The sequence below is a fragment of the Rhinolophus sinicus genome, linkage group LG13, assembly GCF_036562045.2.
Source record: "Rhinolophus sinicus isolate RSC01 linkage group LG13, ASM3656204v1, whole genome shotgun sequence".
In the NCBI taxonomy this organism is placed as follows: domain Eukaryota; kingdom Metazoa; phylum Chordata; class Mammalia; order Chiroptera; family Rhinolophidae; genus Rhinolophus; species Rhinolophus sinicus.
The window spans coordinates 19,767,062-19,788,221 of record NC_133762.1 but is presented as its reverse complement, the minus strand read 5'-3'; the positions used below and the strand labels follow the sequence as shown (position 1 = coordinate 19,788,221).

General features: G+C 41.4%; 1 protein-coding gene across 9 annotated transcripts in view; it reads left to right on the top strand.

The window, feature by feature from the left end:
* GNAS (GNAS complex locus) overlaps positions 1-7,788 on the top strand; it is a 65,470-nt gene extending 57,682 nt beyond the window's left edge. For 5 of the 9 annotated variants that reach the window (XM_074317867.1, XM_074317862.1, XM_074317860.1 and 2 more), the window contains 10 exons: positions 717-771; positions 858-977; positions 2,584-2,681; positions 5,739-5,793; positions 5,929-6,002; positions 6,119-6,177; positions 6,282-6,402; positions 6,556-6,686; positions 6,951-7,018; positions 7,298-7,788. In XM_074317867.1, coding sequence (XP_074173968.1) covers positions 717-771; positions 858-977; positions 2,584-2,681; positions 5,739-5,793; positions 5,929-6,002; positions 6,119-6,177; positions 6,282-6,402; positions 6,556-6,686; positions 6,951-7,018; positions 7,298-7,444 — 928 coding nt within the window. In that variant the 3' untranslated portion in view covers positions 7,445-7,788. Of the gene's footprint in view, positions 1-713; positions 772-857; positions 978-2,583; positions 2,682-5,738; positions 5,794-5,928; positions 6,003-6,118; positions 6,178-6,281; positions 6,403-6,555; positions 6,687-6,950; positions 7,019-7,297 lie in introns of all 9 variants that reach the window. The other 4 variants (XM_074317859.1, XM_074317861.1, XM_074317865.1 and 1 more) reach the window with 1 other exon arrangement.
* The last annotated feature ends 13,372 nt before the right edge of the window (positions 7,789-21,160 follow it).

Here is a 21,160-nt window from a genome sequence, read left to right as displayed (position 1 = left end):
ACTGGAATGTGTGCAAGTTAAAAGGAAAATTTTAAAGTTGACACAACCTCTAACCTCTAGTTAAAGAGGTGGGGACACCCCTTTCACCCCTCAACACAAAAGCCCCAGACCATAAAAACTTCCGCGGCCAGAATCTTATTCCTATTCACGCGGAAGGATCAATGTGTACTAACGACATTAACTTGAACCTTCCATCACTGCTGTTGGGTGCAGTGAGAGACACATTGACTCGGTAAACAAGTCAATACTCAGGGCCACAAAGCCCTGAATCTAATTGCCACCAGCACCTGCATTCAGTCCACTAATCCAGTGACCTAGGAACCCCCTAGGGGAACCAGGGGGCTTCCTGCCAAGCCACAGCGACATCACACCAAACAGATGCTGACACTCAGGAAACCTTGGTGTGTGGTGGGGGCTTCAAGCAAGGGGGCCCCATCTGAAATAGTGACAGGGTCCAACTTCTGGTACAGTAACCGTGATCACTATTGGATGCCGGTTTGCCAATTGGCCCCAATCTGGTGTGGCCCCGGGGGGCAGAATTGGGGAGTAGTCATTTGAAACCACCTTTATTCGGGAACCTCCAATCTCTGCACCGATCTGAGCCCACTACTTCAAGAACAGAATACTATGCTTTTAGTTGGGATCTCTTGACTAAAGCGACACTGTTGGCCAACGTGATGCAATATGATGTTGTTTTCTTTTTAATCCCACTGTAGTGAGAAGGCCACCAAAGTGCAGGACATCAAAAACAACCTGAAAGAGGCCATTGAAGTACGTGCCTGCTTCTTTCTCTCACCCCCTAGTAGCTGCCCTTTCAAACCACGCTGCCCTCTGACCGCTCGCTCGCTCCTTTGCAGACAATCGTGGCTGCCATGAGTAACCTGGTGCCCCCGGTGGAGCTGGCCAACCCCGAGAACCAGTTCAGAGTGGATTACATCCTGAGCGTGATGAACGTGCCCGACTTTGACTTCCCTCCCGTAAGCCCCGCCCTGGCATTGTGTTCTCGCCCTAGCCCCTCCCCGGTGCCACAGACAGCTGTCTGTCACACAGGAACCCCAGGGACACCTGTGTCCAAGCCACACTTCCGGCAAAACACATTTCAGTGATCGTGATTCTGAGGAAAAAGCTAATTCCATAAGGATCCTTGATGTTAGAAAAACAACTACAGCTCATTAGGGCATGGCTCAAGTCGGGTGAGCCCCAATTCTGTCTCTCTCTCCCCCATGCCCCACCCCACCCCCGTAAATCTGGGCTGACCCGTCCCCACAAGTAAATGTCACACTTTAATGCTACACATCTCACTTGATTAGATTGTCAGTGTTTATGAGGGTCATGAGTTGTGGCACCCATAGTTTTTCCTTCATACACATATGACAGCGGTGTGTTCGGTGTGGTGCAAATGTTAATTGGTGACTGAAAGTCCCCTAAGATCCCGAGGGATGCAGGAGTGAAGGGCCAGCTCTCAGGTTTTCTAAATGGAAGCCGTTCTCATGTTAAACATTTTACCACTTAACCTGTACTGAGGTTTTTCTAGAATCAGTCCTTGCCTGGGGGCAAGTGAAAAGAATTCTTTTCTCATTATTTAAAACAAGAAAAGACTTTCACCTAAATCATAACTCAGGAAGTTTCTTCTGTGCGTCCTGGTTGGCGTGCATGACACTGTTTACAAAGATTTGTCCGCTCCATAAAAACTGTTTTTAGGGAACGCAAAAAAGCTCGTAATCAAGCATATACGTTTTGACCCCTTTGTGGGGAAAGAATAGTTTATGAGAGGAACGGGAAACAGGTTGGGAAGATGTGCGAGTTTATACAGCCCAGAAGGAAAAGACTTGTCTACAGTTAAAACAATGAGTTATTGTTGCCTTTTTTCAGGCTTCCATGGGAATTTGTGTATTTTAAATGGGTTTGGCTGCCGGCTTACACTAGCGGAAAGGCAGTATTAATAAGTATGGTTAGGTACATTTTTTAAAATAGCCTTTGGAAAAAATTCAAGCAGTAAACATGATGTACGTAATGCAATGCACAGGCTTTTTCATGAACTAGGATTCTATATTTCTGATAGAAAAATAGCAGCCTGTTAAAAATGAATCAAGACCACACCTTTTATTATTTCTACTGACATCTGAACTTGATGTTCTACCTAATTTGAATCCTTTTCCTGCTGAATTCACATTGTGGGGAAACCTTTCCTTGTAAGGGCAGGTTGCCCCCACTTAACTAAAATGTTTTCATGTCCCAGTGAAATGTGAACTGTAACCGACTGTAATTTACAACAGCTCGGAGCTTATTGGCTCCTTCCTTTCTTCCTATTCCATCCCTTCCCGAAAGGACAGGTGCTGACCAGGCCAGCAATTCCCAATCATACTATTCTTTTGGTAAAATTCATTTTCCTTGAAGGAAAATTGAACCCCAGCACATCTTACGAAGGTTCTTCCTGTGCTTTAATCCCCTAATTTGGCGCGCCCCTGGGAAGCAGCTGTTGGTCACACGCATGGAGACCTGTGGTCTCACAGTCCTCAGGACTGACCCTGACTGGGGTGCAGGCTCCTATCTTTCAACAGTCTTCCCTGTGTCCATCTTCAGGAATTCTACGAGCACGCCAAGGCTCTGTGGGAGGATGAAGGCGTCCGCGCCTGCTATGAGCGCTCCAACGAGTACCAGCTGATTGACTGCGCCCAGTAGTAAGTAACCTTTCCACAGGCACACGACCCTCAAGACTGGAGGGCGGTAGGACTGGAGGGGGGTTGGCGCCACTTCCAACCCTGCTTTTAAAGTCACTTGCAAATGAGTTCTTTTCATAGCAGCCAGCCAGTTTATTCCCACCTGCAGTTAGAAAGTTCTCATCCGATTCATTTGTTTTTCAAAGCCCTTAATTGCACTTTTTAGTGCAGTGACGTTATTTTATATAAACAATTAATGCCTGTTAGAGCAAAATGATGATTACTTGCAGTAGAGTGACGTTCGTCATGCATTAGCATGAATTAATTAATTGAATTGACCCCTAAGCATTTAGGGAGATAGGTCAGCTCTCATACTTTGGATAATGTAAAAATATTTTATTTTATTGCTGTAATTTAAAACATCACAAAAATGTGCCTCCTCCCTCCTTGGTAGCTGATGATTGCTTTGCCATTTCTGCTGTCAGGTAAGTGACTGCAGTAGCCACCAGGGGCCCACATTACTAGACTCTGTTTATCTAGAGCTGGGTTTTGGGTTGAATTCTTTTTTAGCTTAATTTATTCATTTACATTGGGCCTTAATTCAAGGGTGTTTCCCGCCACGGTGTCCTCCCATTTCTAGTGGAAGTGAGAACATCTGGGGAGTTGCCTTTTCAGTAGTTCACGACCTCCCTCACTCTGTACATGACAGCAAATACATGTACGATGGCAAGGGCCAGAACAGTGCGATGGTGCTGACATCACAGAAATGTACTGTGTGATCTCAGCTTGGCTGCTCCGAAGTCAGTCTCTTCTGTGACTTGGGGATGAGGGGGCAACAGTTCTTTGTGATGTAAGCAGTCGAAACGCAAATGATTTTGCTCTAGAAAATATTAGGTAACTGGGACCAAGGTACCAGGCTGGCTCGCAAAAAGTTAAAATTGCCTTACTCAGGAGCCCCGAGCCTCAGGGACAAATTGTGAAAAGCAATGGAGAAAATCGGAAGGAGGAAGAGGTTAACAGCAAGTTCCCTGGGATCCTAGGGACCCCGCCCCCCCGCCCAAATCACACAGGCTGGCATTAGGGTCTGTGGAGCCCAGCAGTCAGTTTATTCTTCCTGGCCCTTCCTGTCTTCCCATAGGAAGTGCATTTGGTTGTTATTGATTGTCATGTATGTGGCTACTTCATAGTGTTTAGTAGACAAGCTTGTGTATTTTCAGCAGGGACAGAAAAACAGTCTCATCTTGCCCAGTCCCTGCGACCCCCACCCCCACCCCTTCAACAAAGTCCCTGATTTTCTCAAAAGTTTAAACTAAAAGCTGGAAGTGCTAATTATAGTAATGCAAAACAAATGGAAATCCTGGAATTGTTTGCGTTTTGTGTTTTGGATCCAAGTCAGAAGTCGAGGTACAAGATCAGGAGGGTTCTGAGTGCTCCCCGAGGGGGGAGGGCGAAAGTTTCATTAAGAGTAGTTAGGCCAGGTTGTTGGGTTTGTTTTTTTTTGTTTTTTTAAATCTGCCACTGTATATAAAAGCTTTTTTTTTCTTAAATGCAACATTAAATCACTCCTACAACTTTATCTGCAAATGGCAACATTTGCACAGTTTATGCAAAGTTTTAAGGAAACTCAGAAAAAGCGAGCAGTGTAGCTTAGAACTTAACTTGTAAAGCGCCTTCCCTGGCCCGAGCATTCCAACCGCCCTGCATTGGCACGCACCAGTGTGTTTCTGGTCTGAGTGCCTTTATGTTAAAGTTGAGATACTGGTACCTTGCCCATTTCTCAAGCTGCCTATTTTTATTTGTTGAGCTGGGGTTTGGCTGGCCCTTTTCCAGATGTCTCTCTCACAAGATTTGGTGCTGATCTATTTATAGAACTGTGGTTCTGTTACCATGGCAACATGCTGGAGGCCAGGGCGGCTGGGGAGCTATTTCTGGACTGGTGCTGTAATGTAAGACTGATTGGGCAAGTTAGTATATCCTCTAAGCCAGACTAACTCTAAACTGGTAAAAAGGAAGGAGGGAAAAAACTTACAGAATTTCTTTAAATAGACTTTTCTCCCTTTGGGATTTTCTGATTAGCCCACTTTAAGACAATTCCAACCCCCCCCCAAAAAAAAAAAAAAAAAAAAAAGCTGGCTTTAACGTTACTTTTCCATATTAATTAAATTAATCCAATCTTTCAAAAGTCATTTTCCTAACGGTGTGTCTAGTCGAGCAACACAAGCAAAATACTTTTTGCATCAGGAAAAGGCATGGCTGTGGAGAGGGAGATGGAAAACAGTGCTTTCTTGAGAGGCGTTTCTGTTACTAGTGAGAGTCTGAGACCCCAGCTTCCCCCCTGTTTGTGCCCCCTGCCACGTAAGGACCAACAACCTGGATGGCCCTGAGGTTCTTTCAAAACTACAGGGTTCATATCTGGAGTGTTTCACTTCATGGACCAAATGGAACGGAAGGGAACTTTGTGCTTGTTTCCTGTGCAGTGTGGTTAGGGCAGAAAGGGCCCCTTTGTGTCACCCTCTTTTGTTCTCTTTAATGAGTGACATTCTTAAAAGGTAGAAGGAAGGAATACCCATTCTGAGTAACTCAAACAATGCCATTTTCATTAGTCCCTTGGGGGAAAACATCCTTCCTTGGAAGCGTGCCGTTTTACTTTAAAACAACACTGACTGACATGAAGTGTACACTTTTCAAACTGCCTTCCATTTTAGTCATAACCAAACACTTGAAAATTTCTGTAGTCAATCGTTACCAAGTGGCACAGAACCGAATGGGCATGATTGCATACCCTCTGCTGGCTGATTTGCCCAGAACCAACCTTTTCAAATTAAAGCAAGACCAGAGCCCCTCCCATGCCCTGTGATATACCTGCAGGCCTCAGGCCCAGGTTCCGAAATTCTGTTTGCTCTAACCTTTCTAAGGCATAAGCTTTGAGTCCGAAATGTAACTGACACAAGCAAAACTCGCATTGACTGAACCGTGGGACGGTCATTTCCATTTTGCTTGACTTGGTAGAGAGGCGGGAATGGCGGCTAAGTTGGCGTAAGCTCTCCTCACCCCCGTGTGTCTTTCTTTCCCTCCCAGCTTCCTGGACAAGATCGATGTCATCAAGCAGGCTGACTATGTGCCCAGCGACCAGGTACGTGGAGGTTCTCGCAGTCGGGGTGCCCTCCGAGCCCTCTCTCCCACCTCGTCAAGCTGTGTGCTGCAGATTGGTGGCTCTTCCTATTTCAGTTGGTTTGGCTGAGACCCGCTGACTTAGATTTTGTTACAGGACCTGCTTCGCTGCCGCGTCCTGACCTCTGGAATCTTTGAGACCAAGTTCCAGGTGGACAAAGTCAACTTCCAGTAAGTGAAGGGGCCTCTGTGAATGCACCGAGGTGATCGTGGTTTCTTGCCGCTGGCAGGTAGAGGGTAGGCCAGTGTTCACCCTGGGCAGTGACCATGTGTCCTTTCTCCCGCAGCATGTTTGACGTGGGTGGCCAGCGTGATGAGCGCCGCAAATGGATCCAATGCTTCAATGGTACGGAAGCCACAGCTTCTCCCCCTTTAAGGTCGTTTTGCCTTTTTAATTGTGAAGGGTTGCTTTTGTCCTAACCCGCATTGCCTTTGCTTTCTGTGCTGAAGATGTGACTGCCATCATCTTCGTGGTGGCCAGCAGCAGCTACAACATGGTCATCCGGGAGGACAACCAGACCAACCGCCTGCAGGAGGCTCTGAACCTCTTCAAGAGCATCTGGAACAACAGGTGGGTGTGGGGACCCTGGGGTCCCGCCAGCCTGATGAGCTCTCCCGCCCCAAGTTTGCCCCATTAGGAAGTGGAGTCGGGTCAGCATGGGCCCCTACAGAAAAAAGGCTTTCTTCTCCCGAGCCTTACCCCTGCATCCCTCTGTGTCGTTAGATGGCTACGCACCATCTCTGTGATTCTGTTCCTCAACAAGCAAGACCTGCTCGCTGAGAAAGTCCTTGCTGGGAAATCGAAAATTGAGGACTACTTTCCAGAATTTGCTCGCTACACTACTCCCGAGGATGGTATGTGGACCTTCTGCCACGGGTGGGCGCACATTCAGCTCATCCGTTTTATAGTGGTGTCTGTGTTGAAAATACCCGTTCTTGAAGGTTCATTTAGGGAAAACTCGCCAAGTAGAAAGATCTGTGGGGAAAGCAAGCAAATCTTATTAACACCTTTGCATATGGAGAAACCCACCAGGTTCAGGGCCTCCAGTGCCATAGCACTCTAGCTCTGCCCTGTCCTTTTAATTTCCTGGCCTAACGAAAAACTTACCTTCTTCCTAGCTACTCCTGAGCCCGGAGAGGACCCACGCGTGACCCGGGCCAAGTACTTCATCCGCGATGAGTTTCTGGTGAGTATAGACTGTCTTTAGGTCTCTCTTTGATTGTTCTCTGTCTCTTGGGGATGTAACTCTTAATTCTACACGTGGGGATAAAACGATCCAGTTCTTCAGTTTTGTTTCACTGGTAGCCAGTACGAATTTTAGCTTTTGGGCCCCTTGGTTTTGTTTCAACATAACACCAGTAGCTGGTCAAGGGTCCTTGGTAGCTGTCCCCATCAACCGTGGGGAGGTGGGGGAGGGATCCTTGGAAAGGTGGCACTGACGTGTTTCTGTCTGCCTGCACCACAGAGAATCAGCACTGCCAGTGGAGATGGGCGCCACTACTGCTACCCCCACTTCACCTGCGCTGTGGACACCGAGAACATTCGCCGTGTGTTCAACGACTGCCGTGACATCATCCAGCGCATGCATCTCCGCCAGTACGAGCTGCTGTAAGAAGGGAACGCCCAAATTTAACTGAAGCCTTAAGCACGATTCATTAAGAGTGAGCCGTAATTGTGCACGCCGTTGATCACCCACCATAGGGCATGGTTAACAAAGCAACCTTTCCTTCCCCCTTGAGTGATTTTGCGAAACCCCCCGTTCCCTTCAGCTTGCTTAAGTATTCCAAATTTAGAAAGCTTAAGGCGGCCTACAGAAAAGAAAAAGAAAAAAAGGCCACAAAAGTTCCCTCTCTCTTTAAGTCAGTAAAATAACAGCAGCAAACAGAAATAAATGAAATAAATATTGTGTTGTGCAGCATTAAAAAAAATCAAAATAAAAATTAAATGTGAGCAAAAGATGCGACTCCTGTGTGTTACTTGCGGTTCCGGCAAGCACCTGCTCTACCCACTTGCGGCCTGGTGGTGTCGGCCTCCATCGAGGGAGGCCCCAGGGGACAAGGCCCCAAGGCTAGAAGTGGGTGAAACTCGCACCATTTTCTTGACCTAATCTCTGGGTTTCTGAAAAGCATTTGCAGACAATACAGAAAGGCCACACGTTCTTTCTCCCCCATGGACAACCACTGGGCCCTTCGAACAACTCGACACTCGACCTTCACTGCTCTGCAAAACTGCCAGCTGACACCCTGGGGTGTTTGTTTACCCCAACTCCCCAAAATAGGTGGTAGGTGTGTGGTTCTGTGTCCAGCTGTAAGGTGTGGACTCAGTTATGTGGGGGACGTTTAAGAATGTAGGGTTTAAAATCAGAACGCAGTAACGTTACTCGAGAAATAGGGTACAATATACATGTATCAAATCACTACACTTTATCTTAGTTTTGTCAATTACACCTCATTAAAGCTTGGGGGAGGGGATGGAACAAAAGCTATGAAATGGAAATGTTGAAACAACTGGGTAGCCATTTGGGGGACAATTGAAGCTGGATCCCTACCTCATTCCATACACAAATGAAAGTATGGATCAATCACATGTTTAACTACAACACGGTCCTTTAAAAGTGAGTTTTTACAGTTAAAACCTTGGTTTATAGAAGGCCTCTTTAAGCATGATGTAAGATCCAAAAGCCACAAGGGAAGGGGAGCGGAAGTACTAGACAAAGATTTAATCATAAAAATACAGATGGACGTGGGGACTGGATAAAGATGTGTAACGGTTAATTTCCATAATCAAAGAACTCTTAAGAATAAGCAAACCCATCACAAACATGGACAAAGCACAAGAACAAAGCAACTTACCTTTAAAAAGATACAAATAATATTGGAGGAAATGTGGGAACTCGGTCACAATGGAGTGAAATGCAAACAACACACCATTGCTGGGGGAGCAGGTGGCCGTGAGCACTCCAGAAGCCATGATGGATTGTTGCTCGGACCTGAGGTCCACTTGAGTTCCCTAGTCCTTCATCCCCAGGGTTAAACCTTAAGCTTGTGGCCACCCATGGTGTGGCTTCTTCGATGGGTGGGAGAAAGAGAGCAGCCTGTCCCCAGCATCGACCATTGCACCCTCAGCAATTGGCCTAATGGGAGCAATGAACCAAGTTGATTCTGTAATTCACGCCAAAAATCTACTTCCATTTTCCAGATCAATCTCAGCCAAATTAAACGTCGCGCATAATTAATCAGGAACAAAATGAACCCCAATGAGGGCAGAAAAATACCAAATTCACCATCTCCGCAAAGCTTCCTATGTAATACTCAGGCACACAAAAAATCAGTGCTTGCTCTGTAGATTTTGTTATAAAACAACCCTCAAAAACTCTCACAAATTAACATAATCTACATAAGTGCTTGCTATGCAAATATAGCCAGAAGACCAGCCCATAAGTTCCCATAATACCCCAAGTACTCCAAATAGACATAACAAACCTGGGACCAGTTATCAAGTGTAACCACAAGATCAGCCCACCCTACAAACACCTATCCAAGGAAAGTGTGCTAACAGAAAACGGGTTCAACAACAGTCACATAGCCCCTCTTTCAAGATGGCCATCTGTATGTCCCTACTATGTAGAAATTCTGGAACCTTCTCTGAAGAATCCACATAAGATTGCCACAGCAGTAGCCACATAGCCATCAGAACTAGAAAACAAGTTACCAGGCCACAGAGCAGTTACACCAAGAAAAGGATACCCCAGCACCTACCCCCCCACCCTTGCTAGTCAAAACGGGCAGAGACTTTGTGAGAACTTCTACAAGGAGGGTAATAAAACTCATAATTATCCAGCACCTACTATGTGGCAGTCACTGCCCAATGAGATATGTTCAGCTGTTTCTGCCATTTTACCAATGAATAAACGGGCCTAGAGAGGCCAAAGTAACCTGCCCCAAGAGACATGACTAGTAAGCAGGGGAAATGCCCTTCAAACTCAGGTAGCTAAAGTCCACTGCCTGATTACTACACTATACTCTGGAAGGTGCAGAAAAAAAGAGGAAATGGTCTCCTGTTCTTTCCAGGATGCTGTTTGTCTGGAGTCCATGACCTGTGAGCCCCGAGGGGAAATCCTGCAGAGCTCCACTGGATTCCATATTCAGTGGTGATGATGGGGTGGGCAGGTGGGTGGCAGAGTGGGGTGGGGGGTCCTCTTCCCTCAGAGAGCAGCGCTGGACATACTCCTGCCTGCCCACCAGTTCAGGGCTTTGCCATGGGGCCACCTCCAGTCATTCAGACATGTCCAAGGGTTTCTTCCATTCCTTAGCAGGCATCCCTTTTCTCTAAAACCTTTTCACTTCCATTTTCCCTTTCACCTGGTACCAAACCTAACTTTTATAGGGATACTTTAAAATCTCAATTCTAGGATCTTCAGAAAGTCAAAAAATTATGAAAAATTTCATCTAAATCTATGATTACAAGAAGCCATTAGTTTTAAAATTTTTAGCTAAATTTTATGTCTATTCAAATGCAAAACGAGTATTTTCCTAAAGGTAACACTTTGTGCAATACTTTATAAAGGTACATAGGCCATTTAGTATAAATAACTATTCATTGAACTTTTAGAGATTAAATAATAATAATAAACCACTAAGCCCTCCCCCATGAGGCCTGATATGAAGACGTAGAACTGGGCAGAATTTTTACTCACCTTCACTTTTATTTAAATGTGGGTGAAATTATATTTTTAAAAATGGCCACCTCTGCCCAACCCTCCTATGCCAAATGGCATTGTCATCTTAATCTATTCCTAGACATTTTTGGTCATCTTTTTATTCAAAAAATGTAAAGAATATGGAATCTATGCCAGTTATTGGGAGCTCTGCTTTCATGGGAGGTATATTTTATTGGGGGAGACATGCATTTATCAAATAAATAATCAAAAGACTTACAGATGGTGACAAGGTCTCTGAGCTCATTAACAAGATGGGGCAATAGGAAACAGGAGATACCTGGGGAGAGATTCTACTTTAGATAGAATAGCCAGGAGGGCCTCTCAGAGGAGGTGACTTATGGGAATGCAGGATGAGAAGACGCTAGCCATTCAAGTACAAGTAGCTCACACTGGTTTCGATTCATGTTAATGATTAAAGCATTATCATTAACACTTATGGGCATATTACCATGTGCCAAGCATTGTCCTAGGCCCTGTGATATAGATTATCTTATTTAAGCATTTTGAACCCTATGAGGATGTACCATTATCATCTGTACAAGATGTAACCAATCTGTACCCCACTGTACAAAAATGAAAAAAGGCAAATTATATCTAAAATGCTGTGACTCATCCATGCAGGTTATTGTTTTAACAATGGTTATTCTAAAGGCCATTGCCACAGTGTGAGCGATATAAATGATAAACGTCTAAGTTTTGCTTTGTCTTGTGCACCTGAAACCAATAAAAAAAAAATAAAAAGAATAAATAAATAAAATAAATAAAGGCCATTGCAGTAAGCACTTGATTTGAGTAATTGCCATCCAGATTTCTGTTCTGGAGGTGGGCAGTTGGTGTCTCTTTGATAATTTTCCTATGTTTAAACAGTCATATACTATTAACAAGTAAAGTTTTCTGGTTTTGCCTTTCTTATTCTCTGTATCAGTTAGGAATGTGTTCAGCGGCAAATAACAGAATCTTGACTTGGAGTGACACAGAAAAACAGAGGCTTCTATCTCACCGGGAATTCTGGGGGTAGGTGGCTCCTGGTGTTCTTTCAGCAGCTCCTCAGTGGCAGGACCAACGCCTCCACAGTTTTCTTGGCTTCTCTGTCATGGTTGTAAGATGGCATGGGACAGGAAAATGACAGCCCGGTCATGGCTTTTGTCAGGATTGCAAATGCTTTGTTGATGCTCTTTCTTCTCTCCACCATTCCAAATACATGTAGATGCCTAGATAACAAGATAAGTAGTTAGATGGCTAGGTACATAGCTAGCTGGCTAGACAGACAGAAAAGTGTTCAGTAACACTATTGCACACACACACACACACACACACACACACAGGGAGATTTATAATTTCCGGTAGCATGATGGATCTTGGTGGAACATCTAGAAAGATCTACCCAGTGCCTATAATTTCTAAGGATTAGGGAAGATAACAGGTTAAAAAAAAAAAAAAAAAAAAGAACAAACTTTCAAATCACAAGAGACTGGTTTGTATAGTTCTATGTAAATCAGTTTGAAAGCCTAGATGAAACAGATAATTATCCAGAAAAATACTGTTTATCAAATTGACCCCAGTGGAGACAAAAAAAGTATCTAAGCAGACCAGTTTCCACTGAGAAAAATACAGAGCCTAGTTGGAAAGCATTGTGATAAAATGGCTCCAGGCTCTTTTTGGGTGGGAAGTGGGAAGAAACCAAGAGGAAGGTTTCTGGGGTGCTAGTGTCTGTTTCATAATCTAAATGCTGATTGAACAAATACATTCTATTTGAGAAAACTCATTGAAATATATACCTATGATTTGTGCAATTTTCAATATGTACATTATACTTAATTTTTTTTTTTTTAATGAGGAAAAGGAAAAAGGCACCAGATCCAGATAGTTTTACAGGGAATTCTACTAATCTTTAAAGGTCAAATAATTCCAATAACTACTTAAGTTATTTCAGAGTATAACCAAAGGAAAACTTCAAAATTATTTTTATGAAGCAAATATAACATTGATTCTAAAACGTGTCAAAGATTGCATCCAAAAATAAAATTACCCACCAACCTCACTTATGAATATCAATATAAAAACCTTAAAATATAAGTAAGCAGCATCCAATGTTAGATTTAAAAAATAATACATCATGCCTAGATGGATTTATTCTATGAATTCAAGGTCGGTTCAACATTGCAAAACAGTAATATTTGCCAAAAATTAACACCCACTGATATTTTTAGAAATCCAATAAAATAATAATTAATGGAGCTTTAATATAATGACTATGTAACATATATGTATATTATATATAACATACATCTATGTATAATTTATATAATACAGTGCATATACTATATAATATATGTATATATAATATATTTTCTCCATAAAATATGGGGATATTTTATGAGGAACCTCTAAAAACTTCCACTAATGTAAGAAATAAGAAACAAAAAAGACAAAGATGTTTCATATCACCATACTATTCATCATTATATTGTATCAATTCAGTTAGAACAAAAAAAGTAATTAGAGGCCTGAGAACTGGAAAGGAAGAAGTAGAACTATCTTTACTGCAAATTATGTAATTAAATATCACAACTCCCCCCAAAATGTTCATGGAAAAATAATTTCTAAAAAATCAGAATTTAGTACATAACAGGTTTATAAGATCAACATGCAAAAATCCATAGCCTTTCAATAATGGATAGAACATCCAGAAAGAAAATCAGTAAACAGCTGGCTTGAACAACACTACAGACCAAGTGGACCTAACAGATGTACAGAACTTTCTACTCAACAAAAAAATACACATCCTTCTCAACACACATGAAACAGTCTCCAAGAGGAATCACCTGTGAGGTCACAAAACAAGTCTTAACAAATTTAAGAAGATCAAAATCATTCCAAGTATCTTTCCCATCCTAAATGGAAAGAAAGTAGCAATCAATAACAGTAAGAAAAGGAGAAAATTCACAAATATGTAGAAACTAAATAACACATTCTTGAATAACTATTTGATCAAAGAGGAAATTAAAAGGGAATTTTAAAAATATCTTAAACAAAAATGAAAAAAAAATACAGCATATCAAAACTTACAGGATGCAACTAAGGCCGTACTAACGGGGAAGCTTATAGTGATAAACACCTACATTAAAAAACAGGAAAAATCTCAAATAAACAACCTAACTTGACACCTCAAGGATCTAGAAAAAGTAGAACAAACCAAGCCTAATGTTAACAAAATGCACAAAATACTAAAGATTCAAGTACAAGTAAATCACATAGAGAACAGAAAAATAGGGAGAAAAACAACAACAATAACAACTAGGAGTTGGTTTTTGAAAAGATAATATCAACAAACTCTTAGCTAGACTAAGAAAAAAGAGAGAAGACTTGAATTTTAAAAATAAAAAATGAAAGAGGAAACATTTACAACAGATGCCTCAGGGGGAAAAAAGATCATAAGGGATTATTATGAACAGTTATATACAAACAAATTGGATAACCTAGAACAAACAAATACATTCTTATAAACATACAACCTACCAAAACTGAATCAAGAAGAAATAGAAAGCCTGAACAGACCAACAACAAATGAGGAGATTAAATTAGTAATCAAAACCCTCTCAACAAAGGAAAGCCCAGGACCAGATGGCTTCATGGGTGAATTCTACCAAACATTCAAAGATAAATTAACAGCAATCCTTGTTAAACTCTTCCAAAATAATGGAAGAAGAGGAAACACTTCCAAACTCACTTTATGAGGCCAGCATCACCCTGATACCAAAGCCAGATAAAGATAGCACAAGAAAAGAAAACCATAGGCCAATATTCCAGATGAACATAGATGCAAAACTCCTCAATAAATACCAACAAACCAAAGTTAATAGCACATTAAAAGGATCACGCACCATGACCCTGGGATACAAGGATGGTTCAACACGTGCAAATCAATCAATGTGGTATATCCCATTAACAGAATGAAGTATAAAAATCACATGATCATCGTAATTGATGCACAAAAACATTTGACAAAGTTCAATATCCATCCTTGATAAAAAACTCTCGATGAAGTAGGTATAAAAGGAACTTTCCTCAACACAATAAAGGCCATGCACGAAAAGCTCACAGTTAACACCATAATCAGTGGGGTAAAACTGAAAGCTTTCCTGTAAGATCCAATACAAGGCAAGGGTGCTCACTCTTGCCACTTCTGTTTAACAAGTACTGCAAGTTTAGCCAGAGCAATTAGATAAGAAAAAGAAATAAAAGACATCTGAATTGGAAAGGAAGAAGTAAAATTATCTCTGTTTGCAGATGACATTATCATATATGTAGAAAACTCTGAAGACTCAAAAACAGCAAGACGCTGTTAGAATAAATGAATTCAGAAAGGTTGCAGGATAAAAATCAACGTACGAAAATCCGTCATATTTCTATACACAAACAACAAACGATCAAAGAAGAAGGAGGAGGAGGAGGAGGACGAGGAGGAGAAGGAGAAGAAGAAGGAGAGAGAGAGAGAGAGAGAGAGAGAGAGAGAGAGAGAGAGGAAGGAAGGAAGGAAGGAAGGAAGGAAGGAAGGAAGGAAGGAAGGAAGGAAGGAAGGAAGGAAAGACAAGCAAAGAAAAGGAAAGAAAAGAAAAGTAAAAGAAAAGAATCCTATTCACAAAGGAATAAAATACTTAGGAATAAACTAAACCAAAGAGGTGAAAGACTTGTACACTGAAAAGTGTAAAACTTTGATGAGGGAAATGAAAAATGACACAGGTAAATGGAAAGACATTCCATGTTTATGAACTGGAATAATTAATATTGTTAAAGAGTCAATACTACCAAAAATGATCTATAGACTCAATGAAATCTCTATCAAAATCCCAAACACATTCTTTACAGAAATAGAAAAAATCCTAAAATTAATATGAAACAACAAAAGACCCCAAATAGCCAAAGCAATCTTGAACAAGAACAAAGCTGGAGGCATTGCACTTTCTGATTTCAAAATACATTACAAAGTTATAGTAATCAATACTATGTTTCTGGCATAACAATGGACATATAGACCAATGAAAGAGAGAGCACAGAAATAAATCCACACATTATAGTCAACTGACTGTTGACAAGACTATCAATGAGGAAAGGACAGTCTCTTCATTAAATGGCGTTGGGAAAACTGGAACTCCACATGTAGAAAAATGAAATTGCACTCATCTCACACCGCATACAAAAATCAACTGAAAATGGATTAAAGACTTAAATGTAAGACCTGAAATCATAAAAGTAATAGAAGAAAACATAGGGAAAAAGCTTCTTGACATTAGTATGGGTGATGATTGTTTGAATATGCCACTGAAAGCACAGGCAACAAAAACAAAAACAGACAAGTGGGATTTTATCAAACCGAAAAGCACAATAGAAACCATCAACAGAATGAAAAGGCTAACTATGGAATGGGAGAGCATATGTGCAAACCATATATCTGATAAGAGATTAATATCCAAAATAGACAGTCATACCTTGAAGATATTGAGGGTTTGGGTCCAGGCCATTGCAATAAGTGATTTTGCAATAAAGCAAGTCACACTGACTTTCTGGTTTCCCAGTGTGTATAAAAGTTGTGTTAAGCTATACTATAGTCTATTATGTGTGCAATAGCATTGTCTAAAATATGTAGATGCCTTAATTTAAAAATACTTGATTGCTAAAAAATGCTAACCATTGGGGCGGCCAGTTGGCTCAGTTGGTTAGAGTGCAGTGCTCATAACACCAACGTCACTGGTTCGATTCCCTCATGGGCCAGTGAGCTGCGCCCTCCACAACTAGATTGAAAACAATGACTTGACTTGGAGTTGATGGGTCTTGGAAAAACACACTGTTCCCCAATATTCCCCAATAAAAATTAAAAAAAAATGCTAACCATCATCTGAGCCTTTAGCAAGTCATAGTCTTTTTGCAGTTGGAAGGTCTCGCCTCGAGGTTGATGGCTGCTGACTGGTGGGGGTGGTTGCTGCAGGTTGGGGTGGCCGTGGTATTTACTTAAAATAAGACAACAATGGAATTTGCCTCATCGATTGACTCTAACTTTCACAAATGATTCTCAAAGGTCACTGATCACAGATCACATAACAACTATAATAATAATAAAAAGTTTGAAATATTGCAAGAATATCCAAAATGTGACAGAAAGTCATGAAGTGAGTGAATACCATTAGAAAGATTGTGCCAATAGACTTGCATGATGCAGGGTTGCTACAAACTTTTAATTTGTAAACAACATATTTGCAAAGCACAAGAAAGCAAAACATGATAAAATGAGGTATGCGTGTAGAAGGAACCCACAACTCAATAGCAAAAAAATAAAAATGGAAACCTGGTTATAAAATGGGCAAAGGACCTGAATAGATATTTCTCAAAAGAAGACAGACAGATGGTCAACACAATTTTCAAATATACAATACAGTACTGTTAACTACTGTCACCATGGTATTCATTACAGCTCCATCTAATTTGTATATGCTTGCTATGTTAACCAAAAATTTAAAAACAAGGAAAAAGAAAGAAGAAATTTCAAATTTCAAGATTAATTTTTTTTAAAAAAACTTCCAACGTTATGGGTGGCCATTGCAGATAATTATGAAGTGGACTTACATGGAATCACATCAGTCAGTGGCCCATGACAGACCTGCCAAACTAAAATAATAATGACGACAGTAAGAGCTATGTTATTGAGTGCCTATGACCTGCTTGACTCTGGTTGAAGCGCTTCATAAGGAATAATTCAAGGGGTTATTATAATTTTTGTTTTACAGATGAGCAAACCGAAGAGTAGAAAGCCAAACAACTTCCTTGGTTTACAATCACACAGCCAATAAGTGGCAGAGTCGGGATTCAAACCCAGACAGTGAGGCTCCAGAGCCTGTGATTTTAATCTCTGACCCAAGACACTTGATTAAAAAAATGCCCCCCCCCCAAAAAAAAAAGCCCAAACTTGTTAGATTGGAAATAAACTCAGTGATGTTACCCAGTGACAGATACTACGCTGTTTAGGGGACCCTTTCCCAATTGCAGAGTTGTTGATGCTAAACCGGATTATGGTGACAGGACAATTCGGCCCCTATATTGATGGAGAACTCCTGCCCTGGGAGGCAAAGCACATTTCTAAAACGAGATTTTGCTTACATGGAGCTCAGTGGGGTAGGGGTTGGGGGGATTATTGGAGTACGTGTCTGGGTTAGTCCTTTTATTGCCACGTGTCCTGGTACTTCTTTTGCATAAATCTGTTGAGAGTGATTTTTCCATATTTTAAAAACAAATACTTTCACTCTTTGTCATAGCACAGATTATTCTATCCGCTCCACAAATACTGATGGACGCTTACTGTCCCCAAGAGCCGTGCTAGACACTAGAAGGACAGCAGCCAACAGGGTAGGAACGTTCTCTCACATTAGAGGGAGAATTGAGACAGCAAAATGGTAATCTAATAAATAATCGAGGTGATTCTGAGGGTCACAAGTCTGGCTAAAGCAACGTGGCGTGGTGGTGGCGGTGTCACTGCAGAAGGTGTGACCAGGGAAGGCCTCTGTGAGGAGGTGACATTGAAACGAATAGACTCAATGAGTGAGAAGGGAGGGAGGGTGGGAGGAAGGAGCTGGGGGCACTGGCACGACCCCGAGGAAGGCCCTGGCTGTGCTCCACGTCTCTCAAGCACCCACTTTCAGACACAAACGTGGTTTTGTAATGAAGGATTTTCAGGACTTGCTGCGTCCGGCTGTCTGGCCTCAGGTCTCGGACTCTGCCCTTTCCAAAGTGAGGCTCTACAGACATACAAACTAAGAGTGGAGATTGTGGCTGGGAGGAGGTAGGACTTGGGGGTGGGGTCAGGAAAAGAATAAATGATGAAAGACTCACGCGTCAGCATCTGGAACAAAGGCATTGAACGTGGCGCCCAGAAAGGGCCCGGCACAAGGTCCTACGCGGAATGAACCAACTAGAGAAATAGGAGGGCGTTTCAACCAACTTCCTCTTGACATTAATGAGCTCGTCAATGTGGTTCTTTTGAGAATGGGTAGGTGAGTGTAGAACATCCCCGACTACTGCCACCTCCCAAGACCATTGTCTCTCTCTCTCTCTCTCTCTCTCTCTCACACACACACACACACACACTTTGCTGCTTCAAAGATGAAGTTGAAATTTGGGAATAATTGAGATCAGCCACTAGAAATAAGCATCCATGAACCAGAGACAAGAATTGGTGCCTCTCTTTTTCCAAGAGGAGAGAAATAATTAAAGAAGAAAAATACTGTGACCCTGTTCCCCAAGGTCCGGGTACCTCAAAGGAAACAGTCACCATTAAGTTGGGTTTTGGTGAACAAGGACTTTGAGAAATGGGAAGCTGTCCAAAGGGTTGGGGTTCCCCAAATGCCCCTGGAACAAAGGCTGAGAATGCCTTTGTGTCTTCTCGTCATGTCTTCCCTGGTGGTCTGGCACATGCTTTAGAATTTTATAGACCATTACAAACTGAGTATCCTTGGACACTGTAATAAGTGGCCAGGCAGGGCATTCAAAACTATGTTTTTAGGGTTTCATGATTTAATGGTGTTTGGCAAACATCTGAAGACCCATTAAAAACCATATTGCATTTGGTAACTCTGTGGTTATTCAATATTTCTCCCTCTGTTTTGTTTTTCTTTCTCAATTATCAAGTAGCCCCTGGTGACAGTATTCACAATGACAAAATCCTTCTGATAGTTCTCAAGATTAATGCCTTGGGCTCCTAAAGTTTGAGGAACCCTTCAATGTAGCCTCATTCAGGTAGTTTGGTGTTACAATTGTTTTTCCTTAACTTCAAACCCAAAGCTTTTTTAGATCATGAACAGATTGGCCATAAAAAACTATAGATCAAAGAAACAAAGGCTTCTAAAGAAAAATGGTAAAAGGTGAGGGAGAAACCAGACTGTTGGTACAGAAAGTTTTAAGGAAAACCTCAAGGTTTCTTGCCTTCCCGAAAAAGAGAATTACTGTTACTAGAATAACTAGAATAATTCTTATTTGTCTCCATGAGCAAGAATCCAACAGCGAATAGATACATTTTACAAAAGAGAAGAAGCCTTTCCTCAATTAGTAACTGGAAATCGAAAAATCAGCAGGTAACACAGGTTCAGTCCAAAACGACAGTATACGGTAACAAAGCATTGCACCTTTAACCCTAAAATTATAGCTCACTGTGCAACCAGTTGAGAAATTACCCCATATAGAATTCCATAATTACCTCCATCCACAACTATAAACATTTCCATTATCTTCATGCAGAGGTGTGAATATTTTTATACTAGTTTTAGCAAACACACAAAAAGAAGTTGTAACAGTAGCTTATTATTTGCCTCAATTAAGGCTTTTACTTTTATTAAGTGGTAATAATAATGGAGGAACCAGCAGAGTCCCTAGTGTGTCCCTGTGACAATACGAGTTCACTCGATCGAGGTTCAACTCTTGGTGAACTCCTTTTGTGTGTTGAAAGTAAAAGCTCAGTCTTGGGTGTCTTTCTCTATAAAAAAGAAAGGATTTGTTTTATACCCTCAAACCTCAAATAAAAATTTAACTTATAGGTCACTTACTTTTTTTTTTTTTTTTCAGTGAGGCATTTTCAATATGGACATAGAATTAGCTCATTTACACAAGGGCTTTCCAGGTGTAATTCAGAGCATCTTCTGAAACCCAAACCTTCATCGTCAGAGTTTAAATTCCAATGAGTTTTTGAGAGTCAGTTTCTGTTCAGGCCCTCAAAGCAAACTATTCTGGCAAATTTTCTTTTGCATTTCACTTCAGTTTGGGGGTTTCAAGGCTGGCTCAACAACTTGGTAACATTTAGAATGTTGTCAGGTTGGGCATTTTATATACATAAATATAAACATCTAAAATTTATATATACAAATATATAAATGATATATAAATTTACTTTTATAATCATTGTGTTATATTTTATATTACTATATATTGATAACATCTTTCATATAATTATACATATATAAGGTGATATATTATGTATTAAATTATATATAACTTACTATGCTATACTACATTATATAGTTTATGATAGGGTAATGTTATATTATTATATTACTACATATTTACATATTTCATATCATTTAGTTACATGTATAGAATGGGATATAATATTACACACTAAATCATATACAATTTCTTTCATACTATGCTATATTTTGTATCCCACCATTTATAGAGGCTGAAACTGAGGCCCAGGAAGCCATCACTTGCTTGAGGTCATGGGGGCAGTTAACTGGCAGAACTGGAACCCCAATCCCACTTTGTTTCTAGAATCCCTGCTCTTCACACCACCCTCTCCACCCTTCCTGGCAATGTCTGACATCTCCATTGGCTGTGAGAAGCTCTGTCTGCTCTGCACCCCCTCCACCTTGAAAGGAAACAGAAAAGGCTCTGCTGAGGGCCAAGAGTTATATGAGTGAGTGTGAGTGAGTGTGTGTGTGTGATTTTTTAAATTCCAAATGACCCTATTCTAGCTACAGTTGACTGGAGAAGGGAAGTACATGTGGCCAAAATGCAGAGAACCCACTGGCTGGCCACAAAAAGGGGCCGTGATGCCATCAGATTTCCCTC